Source organism: Rutilus rutilus, assembly GCF_951802725.1.
Source record: "Rutilus rutilus genome assembly, chromosome: 12".
In the NCBI taxonomy this organism is placed as follows: Eukaryota; Metazoa; Chordata; class Actinopteri; order Cypriniformes; family Leuciscidae; genus Rutilus; species Rutilus rutilus.
In genome coordinates, this window is record NC_140217.1 from 16743121 (window position 1) to 16768074 (window position 24954).

The 24954-nt window shown below is 38.0% G+C and overlaps 2 protein-coding genes across 5 annotated transcripts in view; both read right to left on the reverse strand.

Annotated features, from left to right (window-relative positions):
* The window catches only part of srp68 (signal recognition particle 68), a 74924-nt gene extending 66496 nt beyond the window's left edge, over positions 1-8428 (reverse strand). For both annotated transcript variants that reach the window (XM_084426124.1, XM_084426123.1), the window contains exons 1-8: positions 8263-8428; positions 7797-7863; positions 7584-7697; positions 7297-7492; positions 7075-7157; positions 4054-4163; positions 1686-1768; positions 189-329 (exon numbers count right to left, since the gene is read on the reverse strand). In XM_084426124.1, coding sequence (XP_084282250.1) covers positions 189-329; positions 1686-1768; positions 4054-4163; positions 7075-7157; positions 7297-7492; positions 7584-7697; positions 7797-7863; positions 8263-8350 — 882 coding nt within the window. In that variant the 5' untranslated portion in view covers positions 8351-8428. The remainder of the gene's footprint in view (positions 1-188; positions 330-1685; positions 1769-4053; positions 4164-7074; positions 7158-7296; positions 7493-7583; positions 7698-7796; positions 7864-8262) is intronic.
* A 3782-nt stretch (positions 8429-12210) lies between these two features.
* Positions 12211-23897, reverse strand: polg2 (polymerase (DNA directed), gamma 2, accessory subunit). Of its 3 annotated transcripts, XM_084426882.1 has the most exons (9): positions 23170-23740; positions 22934-23051; positions 22658-22702; positions 21393-21484; positions 15557-15732; positions 14767-14907; positions 14574-14654; positions 12658-12758; positions 12211-12558 (listed from the first exon to the last, which is right to left on the reverse strand). In XM_084426882.1, exons 1-9 carry the CDS (start codon positions 23603-23605, stop codon positions 12393-12395), a joined length of 1356 nt encoding a protein of 451 aa, XP_084283008.1. In that variant the 5' UTR covers positions 23606-23740; the 3' UTR covers positions 12211-12392. The 3 variants fall into 3 exon arrangements, with proteins under 3 accessions (XP_084283008.1, XP_084283010.1, XP_084283009.1); XM_084426884.1 differs by lacking the exon at positions 21393-21484 and having other exon boundaries at positions 15557-15742; positions 22658-22763; positions 23170-23897; XM_084426883.1 differs by lacking the exons at positions 12211-12558; positions 12658-12758 and adding an exon at positions 13958-14353.
* Positions 23898-24954: the final 1057 nt, after the last annotated feature.

The window sequence follows — 24954 nt, forward strand, 5'->3', positions numbered from 1 at the left end:
GGTTAATGGAATGCATTTTTTTTTTTCAAGCAGTGCAATTCAACAATCTTTTTTGTTTCAAAAACATTTGTCATTATTTTTCTTCCATATTACCATCCATTTTTAATGAGGAAGGGCTATTGTCACTATCATAGTCACAGTACTGCATGCAAATACAAAATGAATTGTGAAAGGGTGAGTTTATAGACCTGTGTAATAGCGGCTTCATTGTCTGCCAGACCCAGCAGGAAGATTCTAGCCTTGTCAATTTTGACAGGAACTGTACGACCTCTCCACTCAACCTCACTCATCACAGCTGCCTGCTTAGCTCTTGTCTGAGAAATCAGTGTCTGAGAGAAAGGAAGAGAACAATTTTAAAGATGGTCACTACACTGAAGAATCCTCCAACCAATTTTCTAAAATACAGGCTAAAAATGTTACCAATTGACCCTTCGCTAAACCACGCCCGAAAACCGCCACTGGCCAATCGTGGCTTAGCAACCGTAACTAGGCGCGGGAGGTCTGGCAAGCTTTCGAGCGAGGGAAACATGCCCAAGCGTTATGCGTATGGATTGTGCAAATCTGATACCCGGTATCCTAAAAGTTTGGACGGGGTGGTGGATTTTGTTCCCTTCCCGAAACCTAAAACCAAAGGGGAGAAATGCCGGGCGTCATCTTCATTTATATAGCGTTTTTAACAATGTAGATTGTTCCAAAGCAGCTTTACAGTGATAATAGGAAATTAAAAGTAAAGTGTTTTGGCTTTATAGCAGCTCTAGAATAAAGTTATTGTCCAGCTCGTGAATCAAGCAGTGTGATTAAAGGCAAGACGGAGGCTCACTGACATAACTTAACGTTACTTAAAAATATATTTCAGCATTTTGTTAATCGACGGCTAAACTAGTACCCCAATCCGATCGCGACTCTCCCGGACTCTAGTATAAGTAAAAGGTAGTTAGTAAAAGGAGGGAACATCAGGGGGCTTGCCGGAGATCTCCAAGGAAAAGGTTGGTATGCAAACTTAATCAGTTCATAACAGTAACGTTAGTCACTTATGTGACCCACGACGTGTGAGCTGTAGCCTGGCGCACTAAAAATATAAGCGGGAGAATGTTATCATTGCAAAGTGGTCAGGCTAATGTCTTGTGTTTATTCCACAATACTTATGGATAAGCTGTTTGATTTATAAATATTAGATTTTCAAATTTCACTCACCCTGGTGTGCATGCACATAGCTGTTCCTCAATTTGTGTGTTTCCCATTTGAATGGTCAGCGTATGAAATTATTCTGTAATCGTTTGCATATTATGTCATGGATATATCCCTCGAATGCATACTGCAGTCCCTTTTGTCTTGCTCTCTCAGATTTTCACCTGTTCGCCAAAAATGACTAATTATCTCCTTGGGAATGTCTGAAACCGGTGCATACATACTGTAATAGACGTGCCAGGCGCAAAAGCTTGATAGGCGTAGCAACAGTAACTAAGGAGGGCGGGGCTTAGCGAAGGGTCAATTGTGATTTCGTAAAAAAAATAAAAAAAATTGAAAGTAAGAGTAATTGCATAGTTGCATGTAATTTTTTCCCAGAAAACACAAAATGTTTTTATATAGTATGTTAGACAAATAGACATAAATATATTGTTGGAGGAGCTAGAATATCATAGCCTAAAAAGCAAGAACATGGTTATGAAGACAAGAAGATTGACCTCCAATTTTTCAGCCATCATGCCACCCCCTCCTCCTGCACTCAGTCTCATCTGCATGAGGTCGTTTATTGCATTCTGGTCACCTAGAGAACAAAGAGCATCTGGGCATGAAGGCTGTGGTTTGGACAAAGTAGTCAAAGTGCATGTATGTTTCAGTATGTTTGGATGAATATGTGAGCGTTTCGGGGGGGGAATAGATCCCTTGAAATACAATGTGCCTTTACACTTTATTTTAAAAGATACTAGACAATGGATTTTTGAAAAATAACATTAACATGACAGTATTTGAACATAGCCTTTGTACATATATAAAGCAAACATAAATGTGTGAAAAAAAATTACTCTACTACTATGTTCAATGTTGACTAGCAGCATCAGTACCGTTTGGTCCATTAGTCTCACACATACATACTATGAGCAAATGAAAGGCTGTGGGCTGTAGTCAAGTGATAGGCTTATCTTTAATGATATGGAAATAACACAAACAGCATTATAAGTTCTAAAGCTACTTTCTGTAATGTCAATTTAATGCTTTAAAGGGGTCATATAATGCCATTTTTGTACAAGCTAATATGATTCTTTAGGGTCTAAATTAAAAGTTTGTAATATACTTTAATTAAAAATTCTCATTAGTATTGAAAGAAAACACTCATTTTACCTGGTCAAAAACAGCTCTGTTTTCAGCACGCCATTTAAGTGCATGTGTCTTTAAACGATAATGTCACCCCGTCCCTCTGTTCTGTGGGGCGTTTTGCCACAACAACACATGTGGAGTGTTGCCTTGACAACAGTTGAGGGTAACGTTATATTTTGAAGAATGGCAGCAGGAGTCTCTGAGGACACTGTGCAACCGTATCAATTTGAACCGGAGTTGGAAAACAGGACGTTTCTGAATGGTTGGTTAACGTAATGTCACTTTGATCTATCTTTGTGTGTACTGGCAGGGTAGAGTAGTGAGATACGAACGCTATGTGTTTACTGATGTATACGTTAGTTCATTGACAGATTGATGTTACAGCTAATGGTCATGAAAACCTTTTTTCCGGTAAATGTAGGCTTGTCAGTGATGCGTAACGTTATCTATGCAGTGTTAGGTACAACTGTCAGGGCTGAAGCACTAACATTTTACTGATCTGTTTAAAAAATAACCAGTCTGTGAGACTATGACAGTCATTAGGCACATAAACAACACATACTCGGAGAGGAGCTAATACCTTTTTCAATGTTCTCGTTTATAAAGCAGTCTGGTGAAATGATTCGCGCAAACATGAAAGCATTGCTGTTGCGCGTACTATGACAGACAGCTTGCTCCCGAGCGAGGGCGGGTCTGTGTTGAAACGCTGCTGTCAATCAACAATCGTGGGAGGGGCCTCGATTTTGTGATGTCACAAAATCGAACGGCTTGATTTGAGAGAGGGGAAAACGTATAAGGAGATAAAAAAAAAAACCCTGAATGGATTATTTTATGATGGTTGTGTACAGGCACTGCCAACACATTTCAGTACAATCAACTTGTAAAAGTGCATGTACCATTATATGACCCCTTTAATAAGGCAATTGTCTCCAACTACACTGAACAAAATTATAAACGCTGCATTAAATTATAAACTATAAATATAAATTATAAACGTGTTGCATTTATAATTTTGTTCAGTGTATAAGGTGACAAAAGCTGCAACAAAGTGTAATGCTTTATCTCATTCATGCTTGTTTGAGTGACCCACCTTAGCCTTCAAAATGCCCCTATTAAGCCATTTCAAAGGTTCCAAATTTTGTTTTGGAGGTCTCCTACAATAGGTTTCCATGCATTCAAGGTCAAAAAAAAAAAAAAAAAAAAAGTATAATATTTTTCTCATAATATACATTGCAGAATGACCTTTTCTAACAGTGTCTGAGACTGTTCGATAAAGAACTCAGTCTCTCTAAATCCCTTCTATGTAACGATGGCATCGGTTTAACTATCAATTAGAGTCCTCGTCCTTTGGAAGAGCACACAAAGTCGATAGCGCAGAAAACAGTGTTGAGCATATTTTTGCAATGCAGAAAACAGCATTTGTGTTGTCTCGACATCACATACCAAACTCTTCTAGGCCTCAGTTCCAACTACAGTGTTTAAGGGAGAATTTGCGGGCAGCTAATGAAGACCATTAGGGTGGCATTAAGCAAATCTGTTACAAACTTACATGGGTTCGTAGAGGAGGCAAGACTGGAATTACTGGTGACTTGTTTCAGGCAGTTCAGAATCGTTCTTTCTTTTAAAAGACAATTACTCCATTTATTGTGCTCTTTGAAACTTTGTGGACCTTTTTCATTCACAGACAGCTATAAAACACATTAAAGGTTATCTGAAACAGTCTCAGTTTCTCACCAATGTTATATGCACAGTATCGGATGTTAGGTGAAATCTCTTCCACTCTCTGATAAAAAAGCACTGCTTGCTCCTCAGTAAAAGCACTTGCCAGTTTCTCATAGATGGTCCTGCAAACAGTCCAAAGAAATAAAACAATCTTTCACAAAATATACAGAATAAATATACACCAAATATTTTCAACTTTTTCTTAACAAGAAAAAAATAAATAAAAAAAAATAATAATTGTAAACAGCTATTTTAAGCCACTGCAGTGTTTCCCATTAATTACCTAGACTGTGGCAGCCCACCCAAATTGCTTCAGCTGAAAATATTTCTCATAACAAAAAAGCTCTAATGCTGTTTTGCACCATTGGTTTGGCAATGCATCTGTAAATCACAATATGGCTCTGCGCACTTCTTAAAACGCAAAAGGCAGCAGCGCAACTGGTTTTCAATGAGCCCAAGAGACCCCACGTCTACATCCCCTCCAGAAGCCTGCAGTCTAGAGGCACATCACTTTCGATAATGTTTACGTTCATTGTTTCTTGGTGGTGGAATGAGCTACCTAACCTTATCCTGATAGACAAATCCCTGACAACATTCAAGTAATAGCTGAAATCTACTCTCTTCCATGAGCACTTAACTGTATCTTGTGGACTGATAAGGATTCTTAAATCTCAAGACCAATCTTTTTGTCTAAGCTGTTTTCTGTCTATTTCTGTACAAATCGTGTCTAAATATTTTTTGCCTGCCATCCAGTAATCTCAGAGTTTTGCTACTTTTTATATGAAACTAAATCAGCTTTCAAATTCTGTCAGTTTTATCACAAATCAATTTTTTTTATAATGTTTAATGTGATGTGACAGATGTAACCACCTCAGTTCAAGAGGTATGTGAACTAGGGGTGTAACGGTTCAGTTTACTCACGATTCGGTTTATAAAGGTTTTACTAATTAAAGCTGGGGTAGGTAAGAATGGTCTAAACAACTTATTTTTCAAATTTGTTTAAACTTTATGTATATATCAATACATAATTAAAATGTAAGTATTCTGAAAAAGAAAGTATAAAAATCGAGTGTATGTAGACCTCTAACGACTGTTTTAAAGACAGCTCATTATTTCCATTCAGTCCACCCTCTCCCTTCTGGGGTCCTTCCAAAGCCACGCCCCCAAAACACATGAACGCGCGACTCCGACAGCTGAGCTGGAAGACGCATTATTTACCTGAGACGAGCGGAGAGGAAGGAGCGCAGTGCATGTAGCATCATGTCAGAATCACATGTAATAAAAAAATCTATAAAATCTACTTTATCATTATGAATATAAACAAATAAGATGTATTTTAGTAGCCTACTCACTATCAAGCTATCATATCGATATTGGTAAAGTTTAAAATATATATTTTTTGATTCGCTAACGAGCTAGTTATAACTATAAGGCAAAGCTAAAAACAGGTTGCATTGATACACGTTTTTCCATTTCCATTAGTTGCACTGTGATGAAGATGAATTTCGTGTAAGATTCATAACATATAACGTTAGGCCTACTAGCTGTTAAACATGTATTTTGTTATGTAAAGTTCCCCCCACAGCGGAGCCTGCCGTGAACGCGCAGGCTAGTAAACATGCAGGGTCACCGATGACGACGGATAAGGTCGCTAGATATAAGGTTAGCAGGTTTCAATTGTTGCTTTGCACAGTGCGTGACATTTTATCTGTATGTTATGTGGCTAGAGTTTTAACACTGAGTCAATGGGCTCCGACGGGCTTGTTTATCGTCATCGGTCTTTTTCCGTTTACCTGTCTTTGTTGTATGAGCAGGTTCCACTCGAGAAATTGTCAGTTTTGGTTGTTTGTCCGCCATTAGCACAGCTGCTCGGCACACCGGCAATCTTGATTTTGAATGACGGTACGCGCTGTGCAAGAGAGGGGCGATCAGCGCATACGCGAACTTGATTGACACTGCTAAGACACTCCTCCTGGCTCTGATTGGTTCTTTACATTCGCACCAAATGGCAGTGATTGGTCAGAGTTTATACTGTCCTGCAGCTGCTACAGAGGTCTGATTGTTTTCATTCCTTTTTCTGAACACATAATGTATTGACTACTCTCAGGATGGAAGGACCATTTCACCCAGTATAAAAAAAAAGTGTTTCTGAACAGGATTACCTACTATAGCTTTAATTTAACAAATTCCTAGTTTTTTGGCCGATATTGTTGATGGTTCAATGTTGTCATTGACATCGGGCCACTTGTGAGATATCACCAATATAGGTTATATCATCATATTGCCCAACCCTGAGATACTATCAACTAAAAAGAGGTTTGAGTTCACTTTAAAGATCAGCTACAAGTTAGTAAAAACTTCTTCTTTTTTTTTTACTGTGTTCAGGTTTTTATTTTGCTCTCAAAGTGCACCAGGTTGGTGTATTTAAAGGTACTCTAAGCGATGTCACGCGTTTTTTAGGCCAAAACATTTTTTGTCACTTACAGCAAACATCTCCTCCTACTGTAAAAAACACAGTCTCTGTAGACAGCCCAGGCTCCACAAACGGCAACAAAAACAAACTGGGCTAACCCGCACCACGAAACATAAACTGTTCCAGCCAATAACCGACAAGAAGGATTTGGGGCTGGGGTTTGGGGGGTTAGTGCACGGATGAGGAGGAGGGAGGGTCTAGCTAGCCTCCGTTTTGTTTGACAATACTTTGAACGTCAACAAGAAGTGACGTCACACAACATCACTTTAACTTCAAAATATTCAATATGTTCTTTCAAGGGAGTATGCCCATGGACAACCCATCACGGTATGAGTTTCACCTACCACAGTCTCACAAAATCCTGTGGGAAACACTACACTGGCTATAAAAAGGTGCAAAAAGACAGACAATACCTCATGAAAAAAGTGAAGGAAAACAATAGTCAATTACAACCTTGCCAATAAGTAGACATGGTCATACAATAATGAGACAGTAATAGTGTCTGCAGAGTGCAACAAATGCATAGCAATAAATAAATGAGAATAAAAGGAAGCACTGACTTGCACTTGTTAAAGGCCTCCATTGCAGATTTCCATTCCTGCAGCTCAAACTGAACCATTCCAGTAAGATAAGCAGTATAAGCCTGCGGAAAACAAACACACTTACAGCGGAACATCAGCAACTATTAGTGGACATAAAAACGTTGTGTAAAACGTCTTGTGATGGTCTCCCTGAAATCACATTGGAAAAAAATTATCAAATAAAATGCATCTTTGACCAACCTGAGCCTCAAGTTTGGTCTTTGCGTCAACACGAGGACTTTCACACAGCTTCTCCAGCTTCTCCCCATGTTTGGCGGCCTTTCGCAGACGAGCCAACAGATGAAAACGCTTTCGGGGCTCAGTGTTAGCTTCCTGTTTCAGCTGCATGGCATAACTCCATGCTCTTTCTGCTTCAATTAACACTAACAAGAGATGTCTAGAGTAGACAGATAGGGAGAGGAATTGAGACTAAGACCAAAGATAAAGCATCTTGCTTTAAGTGCACATTTTTTTAAGTGCTAAATTACCTGTTGTCTGAAAGCATCTCCACAGTCACTTTCTTGCCAGTAAACTTGTGTCTATTGCCCATTTTAAAGCCCAGAGTCTTTCTCAATCGACGCAGTCGTCGGGAGCAATAACCCCTTTGGTGTCAGAGGAGAGGATCAACATTATTTCAAGACAACTTTGTTATTTAACTGGAAAAAAAAAAAGGTGTCCTTGCTACCTCCCCTCTGCCTTACCTGTAGCGTTGGTAATCTCCATGCCTAAGTCCATGCTGCTGCTGAGAGTCCTTAATGATCTGCAGAACTGAAGTCAGTGCTAAGGACAATAAACCCAGGACATTTCAATTCAAATACAGCATGCTAGGATTTTAATGTACTACCAAGGGTGTACACTGCAAGAAATACATTAAAACGAGACAGTATAACACATCTCTCAGAAAAGGGCTCAATTTGGCTTTCCATTAAATCATTATCCACCAAGTCATAATCCACTACTTTAATCAACACTCATAAATATTTATGAAAACCCTATTGAATCTCTTGATTATACAGAAAACAATTTTCTACTCAGTACGTTACTTCTGAGATCAAGTGACACGTATCCCATTAGACCCCCGTAGCAGCCGTCCTCCATTAAACTGCTGCTTTAATGCTACTCTCCAGCACTAGCTAACTGACACAGTTAGTTTAACATTGAGGATACTCTCCAGGCCAAGACTTCCGTCGATGCTGTTCTCTTTATTTTCCTCCATTGTCGATATTTTCACCTCATTCTGCCTCTCAGCGGCCATTTTTCAGCAAGCACACGTCTGATGAACCTTCAACCAGCGGATGAGGATAATCCGTCTTCTTCTTTCTTCTGTTGTTGTGTCACAAACTAAATAGCATTACCGCCACCTACTGAGCTGTAGCACGAAAAAAAAAAAAAAAAAACTACATTCATGATACTATAAAAATATATTTTAGATAGGCTAACTGGTTGCTTAAGGGGTTATGTGCTTTATTTCTGTATCCACAGCGTGAATTTCTTTCCAAGCGAGTTTGCTAATTAGTGGTTGACAAAGAATAACTAGTTACTTGGGTGAATTAAGAGTGATTGGGACAGTTTATGAATTTCAGCCATTTGTAAAGTTTCTTGCCATAAATTAAAAACATCAGCCCAACACATAATACATTTCTATAATACTGAATATGTTACCTATCCATTTGAACAGGAAACAAGTTTATATTGTGAAAGGATGTATGACATACACTTTTACGTAAACAGCCAAAAAAAAACAAAAAAAACTGTGTTTTGGTAACATATGGGTGATTTTGAGACAGCACATCTTTTCATTGATTTGGGCTAGTAGTAAGCATATTGATTACACAAGTTAGTACATACTTTGATATAATTTCATATGCTAGATTTACCTTTTCTGTTCATCATTATTAAAAGAGTTTGTTTCTGTTAAACTTTGCTTCTCAATGTTGATTAATTCATCCACAATTCATCCAGTACAACACAACTGAGGTAAAAGGCGGCTTTAACTCCAAAAGTCATTGAAAGGTGTAAACAAGTTTTTAAAAAATGGTTCTCTATTCAAGGGTAATCATTTAATTAAAAAAGTAAGGCACTATCCCAATCACCCAAAACCATGCTGTCCCATGGGACAAAATAAAAACAACCTAATTCTGAAAATAGAAACATGAAATGAACACATTTTTACAGATTTTGTTGCAGTAGTGTATCATATTTATGTTTCCATCAAAAGTTTGTGTAAAATAGTAGTTGTGAGAATTTTATGACCTTATTATGAAACCTAGCAAAAGCTTAAAAGCATAGTATGCATTTAAGGGTCTGCATCCTGTTTGATGCCTGCCGCCACCTACATGATGTCACACAAATGAGGATATCCAATTTTGATTATGAGGTCACAGCTAGGTCTCAGTAAAAAAGTTTATTTTTTAAGTTTATCTTGCTCATTAGGCAAGAAAATAAACTCTGTATAGTCATATTGTCCCATTTGCCCTTATGTTCCAATCACCCTTAATTCCTACAGATTTTGTACTATATTACTGGTGACATCAATCTGACTAAATAATGGGTAGTAGTAGGCTAGTAAATAATTAAAGAAAGATGTGGCCTATTCACGCAGCCGATTTCAATGACTACCCAGGTAGTTTTGAGCAATTTTGTTTTTTCGGGTTCAAGAAGATAGGTTTTTTTGCGGTGTTCATCACCATGGTTATTTAACGCTAACCTGCTCTGGAGCAAAGTCACTCCCCCTGTATCCAGTAGCCGCTCCTGACCGTAAATTTAGGTAGGGCAGATTATGGATTTTTGTGCTAGTTTATGATACATTTTTTGTAAACTTAATATATTCTAATCGCTGAACACATGCAGACACACTTTTGGCAAAGGTCTAACGTCCTTGCGTTATTCAGCCTGAGGGTAGAGCTCTAATGTTGACTGACAAGCACACATAGGGCCCCTATCACACACACGGTGCAATGCAGTGCCAGGCGTGACACAAGTGTTTTTTGCTAGTTTCAGCTCGACGTAGTTATCATTTTCACGTCCTGCGCCATGTTGTTTAAATAGCAAATGCATTTGCACCCAGTTGTGCCGCTATAAAGAACCGCTATAAAGCCAAAAAATGTTACCTTAAATTATACGTTTATCTCTGTAAAGCTGCTTTGAAACAATCTACATTGTTAAAAGCGCTATATAAATGAAGATGACTTGACTTGACTTGTGCACCCATGGGCGTGCTGGTCTGAAAACGAGGAGTGTTCGGGCGCATTGTTGGTGCGTTGCTATTTTGAGGCAACTGAAATAGACTGCGCCATTGACCAACTGAAACCTGGTCTAAAGTCAATGGCACAATATTTTTTTGTTCTTTAAAGAGTGCGTTAGTAATATGCACCTATAGGCGGGTCCACAATTCTGCCATGTAAATAGTGAATCTGCCATGGCGCGAGCACAACTAGCTTTTAAAGGGAATGGGAGATGAGATTCTGATTGGTTTATTGCATGTTACGCCCAAAACACACCCATTACTCATTAAGAGAATAGGGACAACCCTTCATGCCGACAAATATTTCCCATCATTAAACTAGCAAAAGTGGATTCAGACATGCCTTAAGTGCACTTGCACCATGCGCTTAGATCATTAAAATAAGGCCCATAGAATGCTGTCTTGGTACAACTCAGCTTGTCCACTCGCTTCTGTTATCTCCTGCCTTCAGGAACTTAAAACATGGATGATAACTTCTTACAGCTTAATGCTGGGAAAACTGAAATCCTGTTAACCCTCTGGGGTCTGAGCTGTTTTCTGGGCCCTGGAGGTGTTCTGACATGCTCTGACATTTGTGCTTATTTCTGTTACTTGTGACATTTTCATGGCTAGTCTAATTACACTGTATTCAGCACAAACTCTGCTACAATAATATATCAGCAGCATGTGTGTAAAAGTTTGTAGTTTTGAGATAATGACATTTATGCGTGGTTTGTGAAAATACAAAAAAAAATTCTCACTGAAATAAGGTCATGAAACCCATACTGATTATTTCTTCACAAGACTTTTGAAAATTGTATGACGTAGCCTAGAATATTTGCTCTAAAACTATGTGAAAATCACCCTGACTGCTCATTCAGAGAAGACAATATATTGATTTAAAAATTTTACGACGTGTTTTGTGTGATAAAGCTTTATGCGGGAGGGGCGGATCACCTCATTAATATGTAAGCTTTCCACACCTGAGAAAGACAAAGACACTCCCTAATGGCCCTATTAGGAGCTTATCAGGGCCCATCATTCTGAGCAACCTTGCACAAAGAATGAGATTTAAAAAAGAATGGCTTTTAGATTGTTTGGATTTATTTACAACACAACATAATCCAAAGATACACAACAAAAAAGCACTTATTGGCCCCAAATCAAAGAGTTTACCTGGACATGACATTCTTATTGATATTGATGGTGTTCAGATTAGGCCTTCAAAAACTGTGCGGAATCTTGGAGTTTTGTTTGACCCCACGTTATGCTTTCATTCACATATCGGTCAGACTGTTAAATCATGCTTCTTTCACCTGCGGAATATTGTTCGTATACACCCCTCTCTTAACTTTGGAGATGCTGAAACTGTTATTCATGCTTTCATAACTTCCAGATTGGACTACTGTAACTCCTTATACAGCGGCCTACCCACCAAAGCAATACATTGCCTTCAAATGGTACAAAACTCTGCTGCTCGAGCACTTACATATAATAAAAAAATCTGCACATATTACCCCTATCCTTCATCAACTTCACTGGCTTCCTGTGGTCAATCGCATCCAGTTTAAACTATTAGTCTTAGTTTATAAAGCCTGTCACGGTCCCGCACCTCAATACCTCGCTGAGTTAGTGCAACCATACCTTCCTGCCCGGACTCTTAGATCTAGCAACGAAAATTTGCTTGTCGTCCCCAGGTTTATACTATTTACAATGGCATTTTCCAACCTTTGCAAAATGTGAACTAACCCTAATTCTTTGATTATCTGGGCCAGATTTTTAACCACTAAACTCCTACCATATAACATCAAAATAAACTCTGGGGCAAAGTCAAAGTGAGAGATATAGAGTAGATATTAGTTAGCATGGTCAAAAATAAATGCAAACAGGATGGAACTGCTGATGATAAAGTTTAATATTACATCTTTTTTTTTTTTTAAATGGTATACACTAATAGCATTTTACATTAACAGAGAAACAATTTTGAAAGAGTTACATCACTCCCAACAGTTATCATATCACCACATTACAGTACTTTACAATATGTATTCCATTGAGATTCAGATGATAAAAGTCAGATATTGTCTGAGGCAGATATGTATTTAAGCAGGTAGCATTTGATTTCTGAGATGTGCATGGTCTCTCTGATGGTGGTGTCTCTGTTACGGACTAGCAGAAGGCCACTTTTTAGTGTGCTCTCACTGACCACCACTGTGAAGAGGACACCCATCTCATCATACCTGTAGCATAAAGAAAACTTTCTCTCAACATTTATTTCATCATGTAAACTTTACTCAAAAGATTACTCAGAATTGTATAGAAAATATATAGTCAGTTACTTTGTGTGTAAATTCTCCAGAGATAATGACATCGTGTCCAAGTATCCAGGCCATGTGGAAATTCCAACTTCAAGAAACTCTTGGAGTAAACCCTCACAAACCTTAAGAGAAACAATTGTCTTAAGGTCAGTCCATCTCAAGTGGTCCACAAATTTGTAAAGTTGGTTGCGTGACCATTTTTAATTTACCTTTTTGTTTTTTGAGTGATTACCTCTATGTTTTGGTATTGCAAAACCACCAGATTAGAGATTACAGATTTTGCACACTCTTGTTTCTTAGACTTTTAACTTAGACTAAAAATTTGAGATTAGAATTTAAATCTAAATGTAAGGATCAAGACTGCTAAATGGTCCAGTTTTAGGGTCAATTTAAAATGGAGAGGGTTTGAGACTCTTTTTGTCACGTGTCACATTTGAGATTTCCCTTAATGTATATGTTGGCTAGAAATGGCATTTTATTGTAAAATACTGGTAATTTGTATTATTTGTTATACTTACATATTACATCTGTTGATTCTCAAAAAACAAAGTAGGCTTTTAACAAAATTTCTGCAAGCCCTAGCTCAGTAACAAGTGGAATCTCAAACTCGGCATGCTGTAACGGATCATTAAACTTTGAGGCAGATTCAGAGTTTTTGTTTCACTTTATTACCTTCAAGGGACAAATAAAGTAAATAATTAAGTTTTAAACCAATTCATTACAGTAATGAGCTTCATTATTTATCTGAACGAAAATAAAAAAGATGACTAAAAAAAAAGGTGTGGTTTGCTAAAGGAAACAAAAAGTACAGGTGAAGAGAGGTGAGGAAAGTGGAGACGTGGAACTGAGTTGCTGAGCATTTTGCATGGAATAATTTGTGCTAGTCTTTGAAATGTAACCGTTATCGCTTGAGTTTCAACCCTTGTGGGTATTAACCAGAAAGATTGTGTTGGAATCTTTGGTATAGGATACTCTGCTCAAGGAAGAGTTGAGGCACAAACAAACAGAGTACCAATGTTCAGCAGAACACCGAACGGGTTTGGTTGACTGCTTGCAAAATTATTTTAGAAAAGACATCCCTCTTTAAATAAAAAAAAGGAGGGATAAAACACTTTTTTCACACATTTAAAGCTCTCCTATCCATTCACAGATTATAGGCCTAGAAATTATTTAAGATGGCCACTCTACAATGCACACTATATTTACCTAGGTACAGGGATTGATATTAACACCTACCAAATGCAGGTGAAAATCAACCATGCCTGGTAACAATCAATTCACTAGCCAGTTTGGCATATTATTTTTCATATATATCCTCCTAAAGAAAAAAATTCTAATATATATTGTTTTTATAAGTGTACGCACACCAGCGGTACCACTCAGCATCTGTCGGAGTGCCCAACTGCTACTACAACTTTGTAGCTTAAATAAAATAAAATTCTATGCTTCAGAATTATTACAATATAGATCACCCTTTCTCTAGATCACAATTTGTACTTTTTTTTTCAAAAACCTTCAAACTCATTGATGCCACTTTATTCTTTAAGTAAACTTTTGCCCGAATACTAGTGATTAGTTTTACTTTTTCGGACTGCCACCTTGAACTTGAGAACGCGAGTACAGCGAGTACAGAATGACACATCCGGTGTGTGACTGTCCTAGTCGCTGTGAGGTGCTTCTTGTCTGGTATGTGAATGAGTCCTAGCAGACGAGGCCACTGGAATGAGAACGGATTGTCTTTTTTTTTATGGACGTCGATGGGAGAGAGGCTTCAACACTTTTAATTCAGTAAGCTCACTTTTGAGAGGAAATGACTGATCACTTTATGAATTGACAGACTATTCGCTAATCTTCAACATGTTACCACTAAACATGATCTTGAACTTTTGAACAGTAGTTTTGGTAATTATAAAAAGTGATTGTTTATCCCTCTATACCTGTCTAAGCTCTGAATTAGAGCCTCGTCCCATATCCAAAGCCACTTTCACTGGAGTTAAACTGGGATGCAGCTTTAAAACCTGAAAAAAGCAAAGAAACCCTGGTCAACTTCCCTGACATTTTTAGTGGTTGGTCATTTTCCAACCACTTATTAATGCTAAAAAAAAAAATAGGGAAACTTAGCTTACTCACTGTCCTCTGATGAAGCTTCTGTTTGCTGTCAGCTTTTTTCAGCAGTTGAAGTGAGTTAAATAGGTAAGCCAGCATTCCTTGATCCACATTCACACTGACAGAGATGACATGAGGAACCACAGACTTTCTTCCATCTCTGCACTGAAAGTTACATGATCATAGCAGTCTTTAATAAATCGTTGTGAAATAACGATTTCTAGGAGAAAAAAAAAAAATCTATTCATTTATACTACTTCAAGTATACTATTTTTCACTTTGAGTTACCCTTGTGCATAATATATAATTCAGATCAAAGTTAGTAAAATTTATTTGACAAACAAACTAAATTACACCTTAAAGGTGCATTGCGCAACATTTCATGTTAAAAATACCCGTTTTTCTAACCCATACATGCTTAAACAATTGCCTGATGGGCTGAATGAGCCCTTCTATGATCACTGCGATTGCCTCTATAATCCTGTACAGTAAAATAAATAAGAGGGATTCGGGTCGGAATCGACTGGGCGTGACGTCATGCGCGTTCACGCTCACCTGGCTATGTCTGGCAGGTTTGTGTATTCGCCGCCATTATCCGCATCAGCGAAGACAACTCAAGCGACTTTTGCAAAAGTAGAAGATGGATTCAAAGAGACCGGCTTCTAGTTCATCCCAAACCCCAACGCAAACTCCATGTAACCGCGTGCACAACTCTGGTTGCAGTTTCGCGTGTCGCCAGAAGGGGGCATAGTTCTGCAAAAACTCAGAGACTTGCGCAATGCACCTTTAAACATAATCTAAGTTTTGCTCTGACCTGTAGATTGATACAAGATCCTTGGTGAGTCTTTATCAGTTGTGTGTCCCCCAGGCTCCACAGTGTCTCCAGTGTCTCTGAGCCCCAGGGGAACTTATAAAGGATTTTAACACCATGAGATGTCCCCTCTCTCAGTTCGTCATCCACCACATTGCACATGCTGAAGTCAGACGGACCTAAAGCAAACTTCAGTAGGTGTTCAAGAAATTCTTTTCCTGCACTACACCAATATTCCTTAAAAATGTTTCATTTACTTTAAAAGTGGATGACCAGTATGTTTTTTCATGACATGATTGATAAGAAGTCACAAATAAAAGATAATATATAACACAGGCACAACATTGCTGCAATTAATTTGTAGTAACTAACACTGCACTCTGTCGTCTGTGCACACTGAGAATCACATTTTCTCAATAAAGACCAGGTAATATACACTAAAATACAGTACAATGAATACCATTCAGGATGGTTTTACATATTAAAACATTTTACACAAATTAAAACATTTTACACAAATTAAAACATATTTTGGTATCCACATTTGTCTATCTTCGGTGTGCAGTTGAATGAAATCAACAACAACAACAACAACAACAAAAAAAGATTGAATATTAGTTAAATTCTAAAATGCCCAAAATGGCATTTCCATCCAGCGTTTTTTTATGCTATATCCCAAATTGCATATAAAATTAGGAGGATGGAAACGCCAAGATGTGCATAAGTCATTAGGTTTTTTCTCACTAATTACTTCATAAGGTGGCAACACTGCCCAGGCCCGTTGTTTCAAAGTTGAAAAAGAAACAATGAGAAGGAACAACAACAAATTACTGGAGATGACAACAATGTGTGAGTGAATAAAGAGTTACCTGAAACTCTACTTTAAATGACAAAACAGATTGCAAATTGGTCTCTCTCTTCAGTCTTTCTACACTTAATTAAATTGATGGACCCTCTGGAGCAGGGTTAGCACGCTTTTGCAGTGTTAAGGCCCATTCACACCAAGAACGATAACTACTGTATATAGCGTCCACACCAGCGGACAATATTGTTCTGTTTATTCTAAGCACATGCTTGTCTGCCGCTTTAAATGGTCAAGCTCCTCACAGAAGGATGGATTCTGATTGTCTATAAATGTTTTCATCGTTCATCAGCTGGTGAATCCAATGATATCGTTTATCTGTGCCGTTACCGTTATAGCTGTGGTTATAGCTGTGGATATATGGTAATATAACTCTGCTATTCTTTAATATTGAGAAGTAATATTTTAGAACTATATCTTTATCGTTATCATCCTTGGTGTGAACGGGCCTTTAATCTCACATTGCGGTGCCAAATGTGCGCATTGTGAAATGATGCGTTGTAATATTATGACTTGATGCAACACACAACAGTCGCATGCCTCATATTCAGATGCTTTGGACAGTCACGTAAAACACTCCGTGTTGTACATACACAGTCGTTTCAGTGTTTAACAGGAAAAATGTCAAACAGTGATGAAAAAAAAACAATTTGGAGTGGATTTTTAGCTTTATAGTCTTTTTAAAAAACTTGATAGTACAGTTGACAATGTAATTTGAGAAAACACTATGCTAGAGCAGGTTGTGTGTGGCATTCGTCCAATCAATTACACTGACACCTCAAATACGGACATTAACCCAGGGTTTAGGAATGTAGCTTGTGAAACGTCAGCTAATGAATACCCAGGAATAACTGTTAACCCCGGGTAAAGTATGAGCAGTGTGAAACGTGATTCAAGACAACCCAGGTTACAATTACCCGAGGTTTAGAATGACACAGGGTTAACTATTTTAAGTGTTAAAAGCTCTCTTAAATCAGAATAGTGTCACAGTTAATTAGGGATATAACGGTACACTTATTTGAACCAAGAAATTTTGGTAAATGTCTTGCATACACAACGAATACAGCATTGTAGCCTATTAACCACTTTTAACAGCCATTAACCACCAATAATTGCAATAAGCTCTGTGTTACTTTCGATAAGAAATAAAGTCTCAAATTTCCAATTCTGTCCATTTTATCACGAAATTCAAACAATAAATGCAGTTTTGACACTTTGATGTGGCATGACAGCTCACTGCAACCTAGGCGCCTCAAGGCCCAGGTATACTTTATTTTCCACTTTCCGCTCGGTCTCAAAGTATACTTCTTTGGCCACGAACGTGTGCGCACTATCTAGTGGATTTTGTTTTCAAGCCACTCGTCACAAGTCACTCGCACATGCGCAGTTGTACGTGCACTGTCCGCGAGGTCTAAAAAATTGGACTGCACGCGGACGGGATGTGTGAATGTCCTCATGGTGGCGAAATTACTTCAAGTGTAAACTGACTGAATGAAATGAGCACAGCACAATCGCAAATCAAATAGCTGTGTTGCCATTTCTGTGCATCTCTCCAAATCAGAGCTGGGAATTTGTAGAAAGATTGTAAATAGAGAGATGGCTGAGATACTATATTACCAAAGAGGAAAAGGTCAGAGGAAAATAATTAGAAAAAAAAAGGGTTATGATCAGGCAAGAGCTAGGACCTGCATTAATACTGGAAAAGCTTTTCAGCACTGCAGACACATTAGAGAGCAGGAAGGTCTGAAAACGGTTGCTTTATTTCTGCTTGATACGCAACTAACATTGGTTTTACTATGTTTCACAAAACCAAGAAATGTTGTTGTTGTTGTTGAATTACAGCGGAATTATCCATACGTGCAAGAGCCGTCTGATTTGCCAGCTGTTAGTTGTTGCCTGTGTTGCATAGCATGTGTGTTAGTGATGGGTCGATTTTGAACGAACCTTTAATATGACTCGGGAACAATGAGTTGTGTCAGAGAGTGATGAAAAAAAACGAATGACTCATATCGGGAGGTAAGGTAAACTAACAGACTACACAGCCTGAAGCAATTAATTAATCATTTCTGTTTCTCATAATTTGGCCTTGCAGTTTTTTTCTTTGTGATCAACACAAAGTTGATGTGTTGGGGAATTTGGCTAATAACATGTAACATTTAAAGGGGTCATATAATGGTACATGCACTTTTACAAGTTGATTGTACTGAAATGTGTGTTGGCAGTGCCTGTACACAACCATCATAAAATGATAAAAATCCATCCAGTGTTTTTTTTTTAAATCTTCTTATATGTTTCCCCCCATCTCAAATCAAGCCGTTCCCCCCCTCGCCCCTCCCACGACTGTTGATTGACAGCAGCGTTTCAACACAGACCCGCCCTCGCTTGTGAGCGAGCTGTCATCATAGTCTGCGCGTCATTGTTGATACGCTGGAGCACTGTCTATGGCAGAATTCTGCTCTTAGGTGTAATAACGAACACAGCAGTCATTTTGATGTTCCTAAATCGGAACCACTGAAGACGCAGTGGCTGAGTTTTGTTTTCGAAGGGAATATTCCCCACGATCAACGTCAATGCTTTCATGTTTGCGCGAATCATTTCACCAGACTGCTTTACAAACGAGAACATTGAAAAAGGTATTAGCTCCTGTCTGAGTATGTATTGTTTATGTGCCTAATAACTGTCATAGTCTCACAGACTGATTATTTTTTAAACAGATCAGTAAAATTTTAGTGCTTCAGCCCAGACAGTTGTACCTAACACTGCATAGATAACGTTACGCATCACGGACAAGCCTACATTTACCGAAAAAAAGTTTTTCATGACCATTATCTGTAACATCAATCTGTCAATGAACTAACGTATACATCAGTAAACACATTGCGTTCGTATCTCACTACTCTACCCTGCCAGTACATACAAAGATAGATCAAAGTGACGTTAACCAACCATTCAGAAACGTCCTGTTTTCCAACTCCGGTTCAAATTGATACGGTTGCACAGTGTCCTCAGAAACTCCCGCTGCCATTCTTCAAAATATACCCTCAACTGTTGTCAAGGCAACACTCCACGTGTGTTGTTGTGGCAAAACGCCCATAGAACAGAGGGGCGGGGTGAGCAAAGCTCATTATCATTTAAAGACACATGCACTTAAACGGCGTGCTGAAAACAGAGCTGTTTTTGACCAGGTAAAATGAGTGTTTTCTTACAACACTAATGAGAATTTTTAATTAAAGTATATTACAAACTTGTAATTTAGACCCTAAAGAATCATATTAGCTTGTACAAAAATGGCATTATATGACCCCATTAATTATATATAATATTTTATTATATTGCCTGAGTAAATTGTTAAATTGTACACATTTTCAGTGGTTAAAAACAAAATGTGGGTAACTTTGCATACTGCTGATTTTTTTTATTTCAAAGAAGAACAGCTGAAGAATAAATAATGTTCCAGAAATCTATCTAATTTTTCTCTATCAAAACAATTGCATAGAACATACCAGTCTGAGTGTTTTTAAATCTTAATTTCCAAGGCCGTATATGGTTCAATCCCATAGACATTTCAATGCAGCTCCATGTTCAAATTGTTGAATTTAACCCATTTCAATGGTCGAAAACCAAATGTGAGTCACTTTACACACAGCTGATACTTATTGCATTTAAAGGGGGATGTTTGAAGAATAAATTATGTTGAAACTAGGAATGATTCTTGTTTCCCTCTATAAAACCAACTACATAGAACATACCCAACTGAGTAACAAAAGTCCACTGAAATGGTCCTGTTGAGAGACATTAACTTGCTCTCAAAAGTGGATTTATAATAATCTATATTTGAATCAGCTTCAAGGATATTTGAAAGAAGGCATCGTTGTTTCAACAGTTTCTGAAGCTAGCAAGAGTTCAAATATGCAGTATCGTAACTACATACACACTGACATCCCAATACCACTGAGACTGAACCACTGGGCCTTAAAAAAAAATCCCATATCTCTGGCACTGAACCAAACAGGGCCTTAAAAATGAAGATTATAAAAGAATAGTTTATTAAGAATGAGAATCTAGAAGGATATTAAGATATCTTTAATACTTTTAGAGTTACAGGCACGCAAACTTTGGAAAAACAAGTCATGCAATCGGGGCTTCCCGATGCAGCTTACAGTAGCGGCCTGAATACTTTCTGTATGAACGAACCAAGTCACAAGCCCATATTCTATTATCGCGCTTGGAGAATGAGAGAAAAGTCAAATTGGTCAAATCCGTTTTCTCAAAATGACTTTTCTCTCATACTCCAAGTCAGAAATCTCCACTTCAGTAGCACCTATATACACCAAACTCTCCAGTCTTGTACCTAGTTATATTATGAAGACATATACAGAGGGATTTGTAAATATATTATTCCTAGCCTGATTTATATAACATTTTATTCCAAAAAACATGGCAAAAATAATTTTTTTAAGGCTATTGACAGTATTTTCTGATTTACAGGATAACAAAAGTAGATATCCATAAATCCCTCCGTAATTTTTTGCCCATCTAATATATGAACACAATAAAAAAATAATTTTTAACCTGGCTTTATCCAATACTCAGATTTTGTTTTTTAAAAGATATGCAAATTAGCGCATATTTAATTAGATATTGCCTAATTTGCATATTTAAAAATTTTATTACAGAAAACTTGTAATACATTTTTTTCTCATCTTAATATAGGTAATCAACTAGGAAAGTTTCATGGTGATATCTGCTAGTTAAAAATTTGACTCTATTCACCTGTAGTGTCTGGCCTTAAACCGATTTAGTAAGTTTTGTTTTGTAATTGTTCAATAAAACCATTTTTATGTGGTTTTTGTATGGACTTGGAGTCATTTTTACCCAAAACTAATGGCTGGGATAGATTTGGTACCCCTAAAAACCCCTAGTTAGACATCTCAAAAGGTAATATAAAAAAAAAAAAAAAATGTTCATTATTTTTACCCAGGCCGTCTGGGCACCCCAACTTTGATTGCCTCTCCAGGCGTTTCCCCGAGGATTTGGCCGTGGATAAATTGGGAGGTGTTACTAGACACCTATAGGAACACATGGTAAAAAAAGCTATTGGTAAGAAATTTTTTTGCAGATTGGCAAAAAAAATTCCTAACTTTCCCTAACTATTAAGGTAAAACACATTATTTGATAAATATGCATTGCGGCCCTTACGTTTTTTTAACGGGCTCCTAAATTTTTTAATTAGCAACAAGCCCTGCAGTACCGGTACCCACTGATTTCAAATGCTTCAAAACACGCCTCTGAGTGTTTGTGTAAGCGCTCTGTGAAGAGTGTCAAAGGTTTCCATTTACAACGTGATTTTGCAGTGTTGAGCTTTGTAACTAATCACAGATATATCTGTTGAGCATGTGAACGCAATGGCCAATCAGATGTGTTCAGTCAGAATTCGCTCAACGCCGCTGAGTTTATTTAGCACGAGTTCTGCATGCTTGCGAATCCTTTCATTATTACCAACAAAGTACAAACACACTATCATTTAGAGCAGTGGTTCTCAACCCTGCCCCTGAAGGACCCCCAACACTGCACATTTTATTTGTCTCCCTAATCAAACACACCTGATTCAACTCATCAGCTCATTAACCCATGTGATAATGAGCTAATGAATTGAATCAGGTGTGTTTGATAAGGGAGACAAAGAAAACGTGCAGTGTTGGGGGTCCTTCAGGGGCAGGGTTGAGAACCACTGATTTAGAGAATCATTGCACCGTATATTGGTTATAACGGGAGTTTTCCCAACAGTGCAGTTTTGTGTACCTTGCGCTGTAATTGACTGATCCTGTGCATTAAGTCTTGGCTTGTAAATGCAAAATAATAGATCTGCCAATTTTATTGTGTAATGTGTTTCTTTGTTGAATATTGTATTACTAACTTTTCAAATCATTAACTTTACAGATTTAGTCAGACACAAGAGTAAAGTAAAAAGTTGACGGTAGCCATTCCATAGTAGGAAAAAAATACTATGGAAGTCAATGGCTACCATCAACTGTCTGATTACCAACATTCTTTAATGTAATTTTAAGTAAAGAGGGACAGTACTTGTGTGTCAGCCATCTTTAAGAAAATAATATGGAAAATATTTGGGTCACGGCTTAATGACCATGGGAAAATGGTGGGTCCCATGGCCCAACCAGTTGAGAACTACTGCTCTAAGTGTCGGTACCCAATTCTCCCATATTTGTGCTCCCATGCTTTACCTTCCTCCACCACTGCAGTCTTTGATGAGCCCAGTAGTCCATCCACTGTGAAGAAGTCCGAGGAGAACAGAACCAGACTAAAGATGATTCGGTTACCTCAAATGAACTAACGAAGGTTAATGAAAAGTTTGCATTATGTAAAGGCAAAGCAATTAAAATAATTACTAATTTACATTATTTCATTGTGGATATTAGAGTGATCTAGTAAAAAAAAGTCACTCATTAAAATAACACAGCTGAGAAAAATAAAAAATAAGATAATAAGGCCTCACTCACCAACTGGATGAATGTCTGAGCTGATTATCGAAATGATGGCACCGACCAATCTCTGCCAATCCAAAAGGCAATGTCCTATTCACAAGCTCCAAAGCCTGAGTATACTGCTGTAAAGCACCTTGAGGTGAAAATAATAAAACCCCAGATGACGAAAACCATCGCATGGACTGCGCCATGTGTATTTCACCTATGGAAACTAAGCGCACTGTATGCATAGAAGACGGGTCTGCACTCACCCTGTAGGAGACTCGTCCGAACAGACGCACTGTCTTCCAAAAGTTTTTGAATCTTTTGAGATGCTTCTTCTTTAGTAAAACTGTCTTGGTTAAGGATTTCTTTAAGAGCCCTTATGTCAACAATCCTGACAGGTTCCTCACACGTTCTACTTAACGCTGAAGTATTTATCCCAAATACATATGCCCTTGAACGTATTGCTGAAGTCCACTGCTCAATAATATTTTTCTTTAGTTCTGTTCCTAAGGGCCCATATATACATGACCTGGTGTGAAAAGCTTCAGAAGAAATGTAATAACGCTCAGCGCAAAGTTGCATCAAGAGGCTTGTTTCATCAGATCTGTCATCACGAGTAATGCACTTTGATATATTCCGATGATACCATGGGATCTTTTCGCTTAAAAGCTGGAGACGCCTTCTGATGCAGTTGAGTAACATTTTGCCAAAGGGTTAAATCGTTAGTAGTTGGCAGTAATGGATTAAAAAAAAGAGGAAAACCATATATTCTTCAGATTAAGCGTGAAAATTTCTGCAGCGGTCCAAAATAAAAAATGGCTAACAAGACTTCACCGCTATGGCAGGTTTGAAAGAACTGTCTCATAATATACCCTTTACTTCGTGTTCCGTATGTCTGCGGGTGTTGCATGAGATAGTCAGTACTTTTCTTCTCATGCAATGAAGTCTACAATAATTTTCTTCTTCTTCTTCTTCTGTTTATTTGGCGGTTGGCAAACAACGAATGGTGTGCATTACCGCCACCTTCTGAAAAGGAGTGTGGATCTGGACTACTTACTCTCTATAAAAAAAAAAAAAAAAAAAAAAAAAAAAAATTATATTCTCCTTAGTAGACCCGTTTCTCTTAAGAAAAGGAACAGATAGCTGTAGCATGTTTCTTCAGACTGTCTCTGTAATAACCCTCTAATCCTTAAGGGTATATGTTCAGCTTCAAGACACCTAAGTAACTTCTGCCTCTCATGCTGGTACTACAGGATTCTATCACATGCTCTATAGTTTCTTGAGTATTGCAATCACTATACGTGCCATCAGCATGTTTTTCATTAAAAACAAGGTGCTGTTCAAACCTGTATGGCCTAGCCTCATCCTAGAGATCACATCTTCTTCCTGAGTATTCCTATGTACGTTTCTGCACCCTCCCACATTCTTTTGAATATCTACAATAATTTTCATGCTGCATGTTTCTTCTTGTATTGTTTATTGGCGCTTGGCAAACATGCTTTCGGTGCAATTGCCGCCACCTACTGAACTGGAGTGTGGAGCGTTCGTCAGTGCTCAGAGGAAAAAAATATTCAATAACGATTAATAATGATAATAACTTAATCAAAATGATAGTAAATATAAATCAAATAAAACTATATTCGTGTATAATTTCCTGTTTCTTTTAGATACCTTATCAAAGCTAGTTTATGTTATTTTACAAGGCTATCATCATTGTTGCTTAGTAGATACTCTATAATTGTGAGTGACAGACAGGTTGCTGGAGAAATGGTGGCCCGCTCTGGGCTATCGTGTCTCTGGACCGGAGCAGACTGTGTGCGCACAGTTCGCCTGACACTAACACAAAACCAGACTTCATTCGCCCCGATGGAAAAAATATTTACACTGCATGAATCATTTCCTATCCCCTATAGAGCTGGTAAGTCCCAGTCCCGGGGTTCTTTGCTAACCCCGCTGGACCTCTAGGTTGGAAAATCGTCAATGCAATTAAGTGAATGGGAGAAAATAATTATTTTCTGGTCCCGTTTGAATTGTGCCATGAATGTGAACAT

Bases quoted from the DNA above. Each gene is read 5' to 3' on its own strand.
- polg2 (XM_084426882.1), bottom strand. From the start codon at position 23,605: ATGTTACTCAACTGCATCAGAAGGCGTCTCCAGCTTTTAAGCGAAAAG. The intron at 23,052-23,169 runs GTGAGTGCAGAC...TTTCACCTCAAG, and splicing joins TCGGACGAGTCTCCTACAGG to GTGCTTTACAGCAGTATACT. The intron at 22,703-22,933 runs GTGAGTGAGGCC...ACTTCTTCACAG, and splicing joins CTCAGACATTCATCCAGTTG to TGGATGGACTACTGGGCTCA.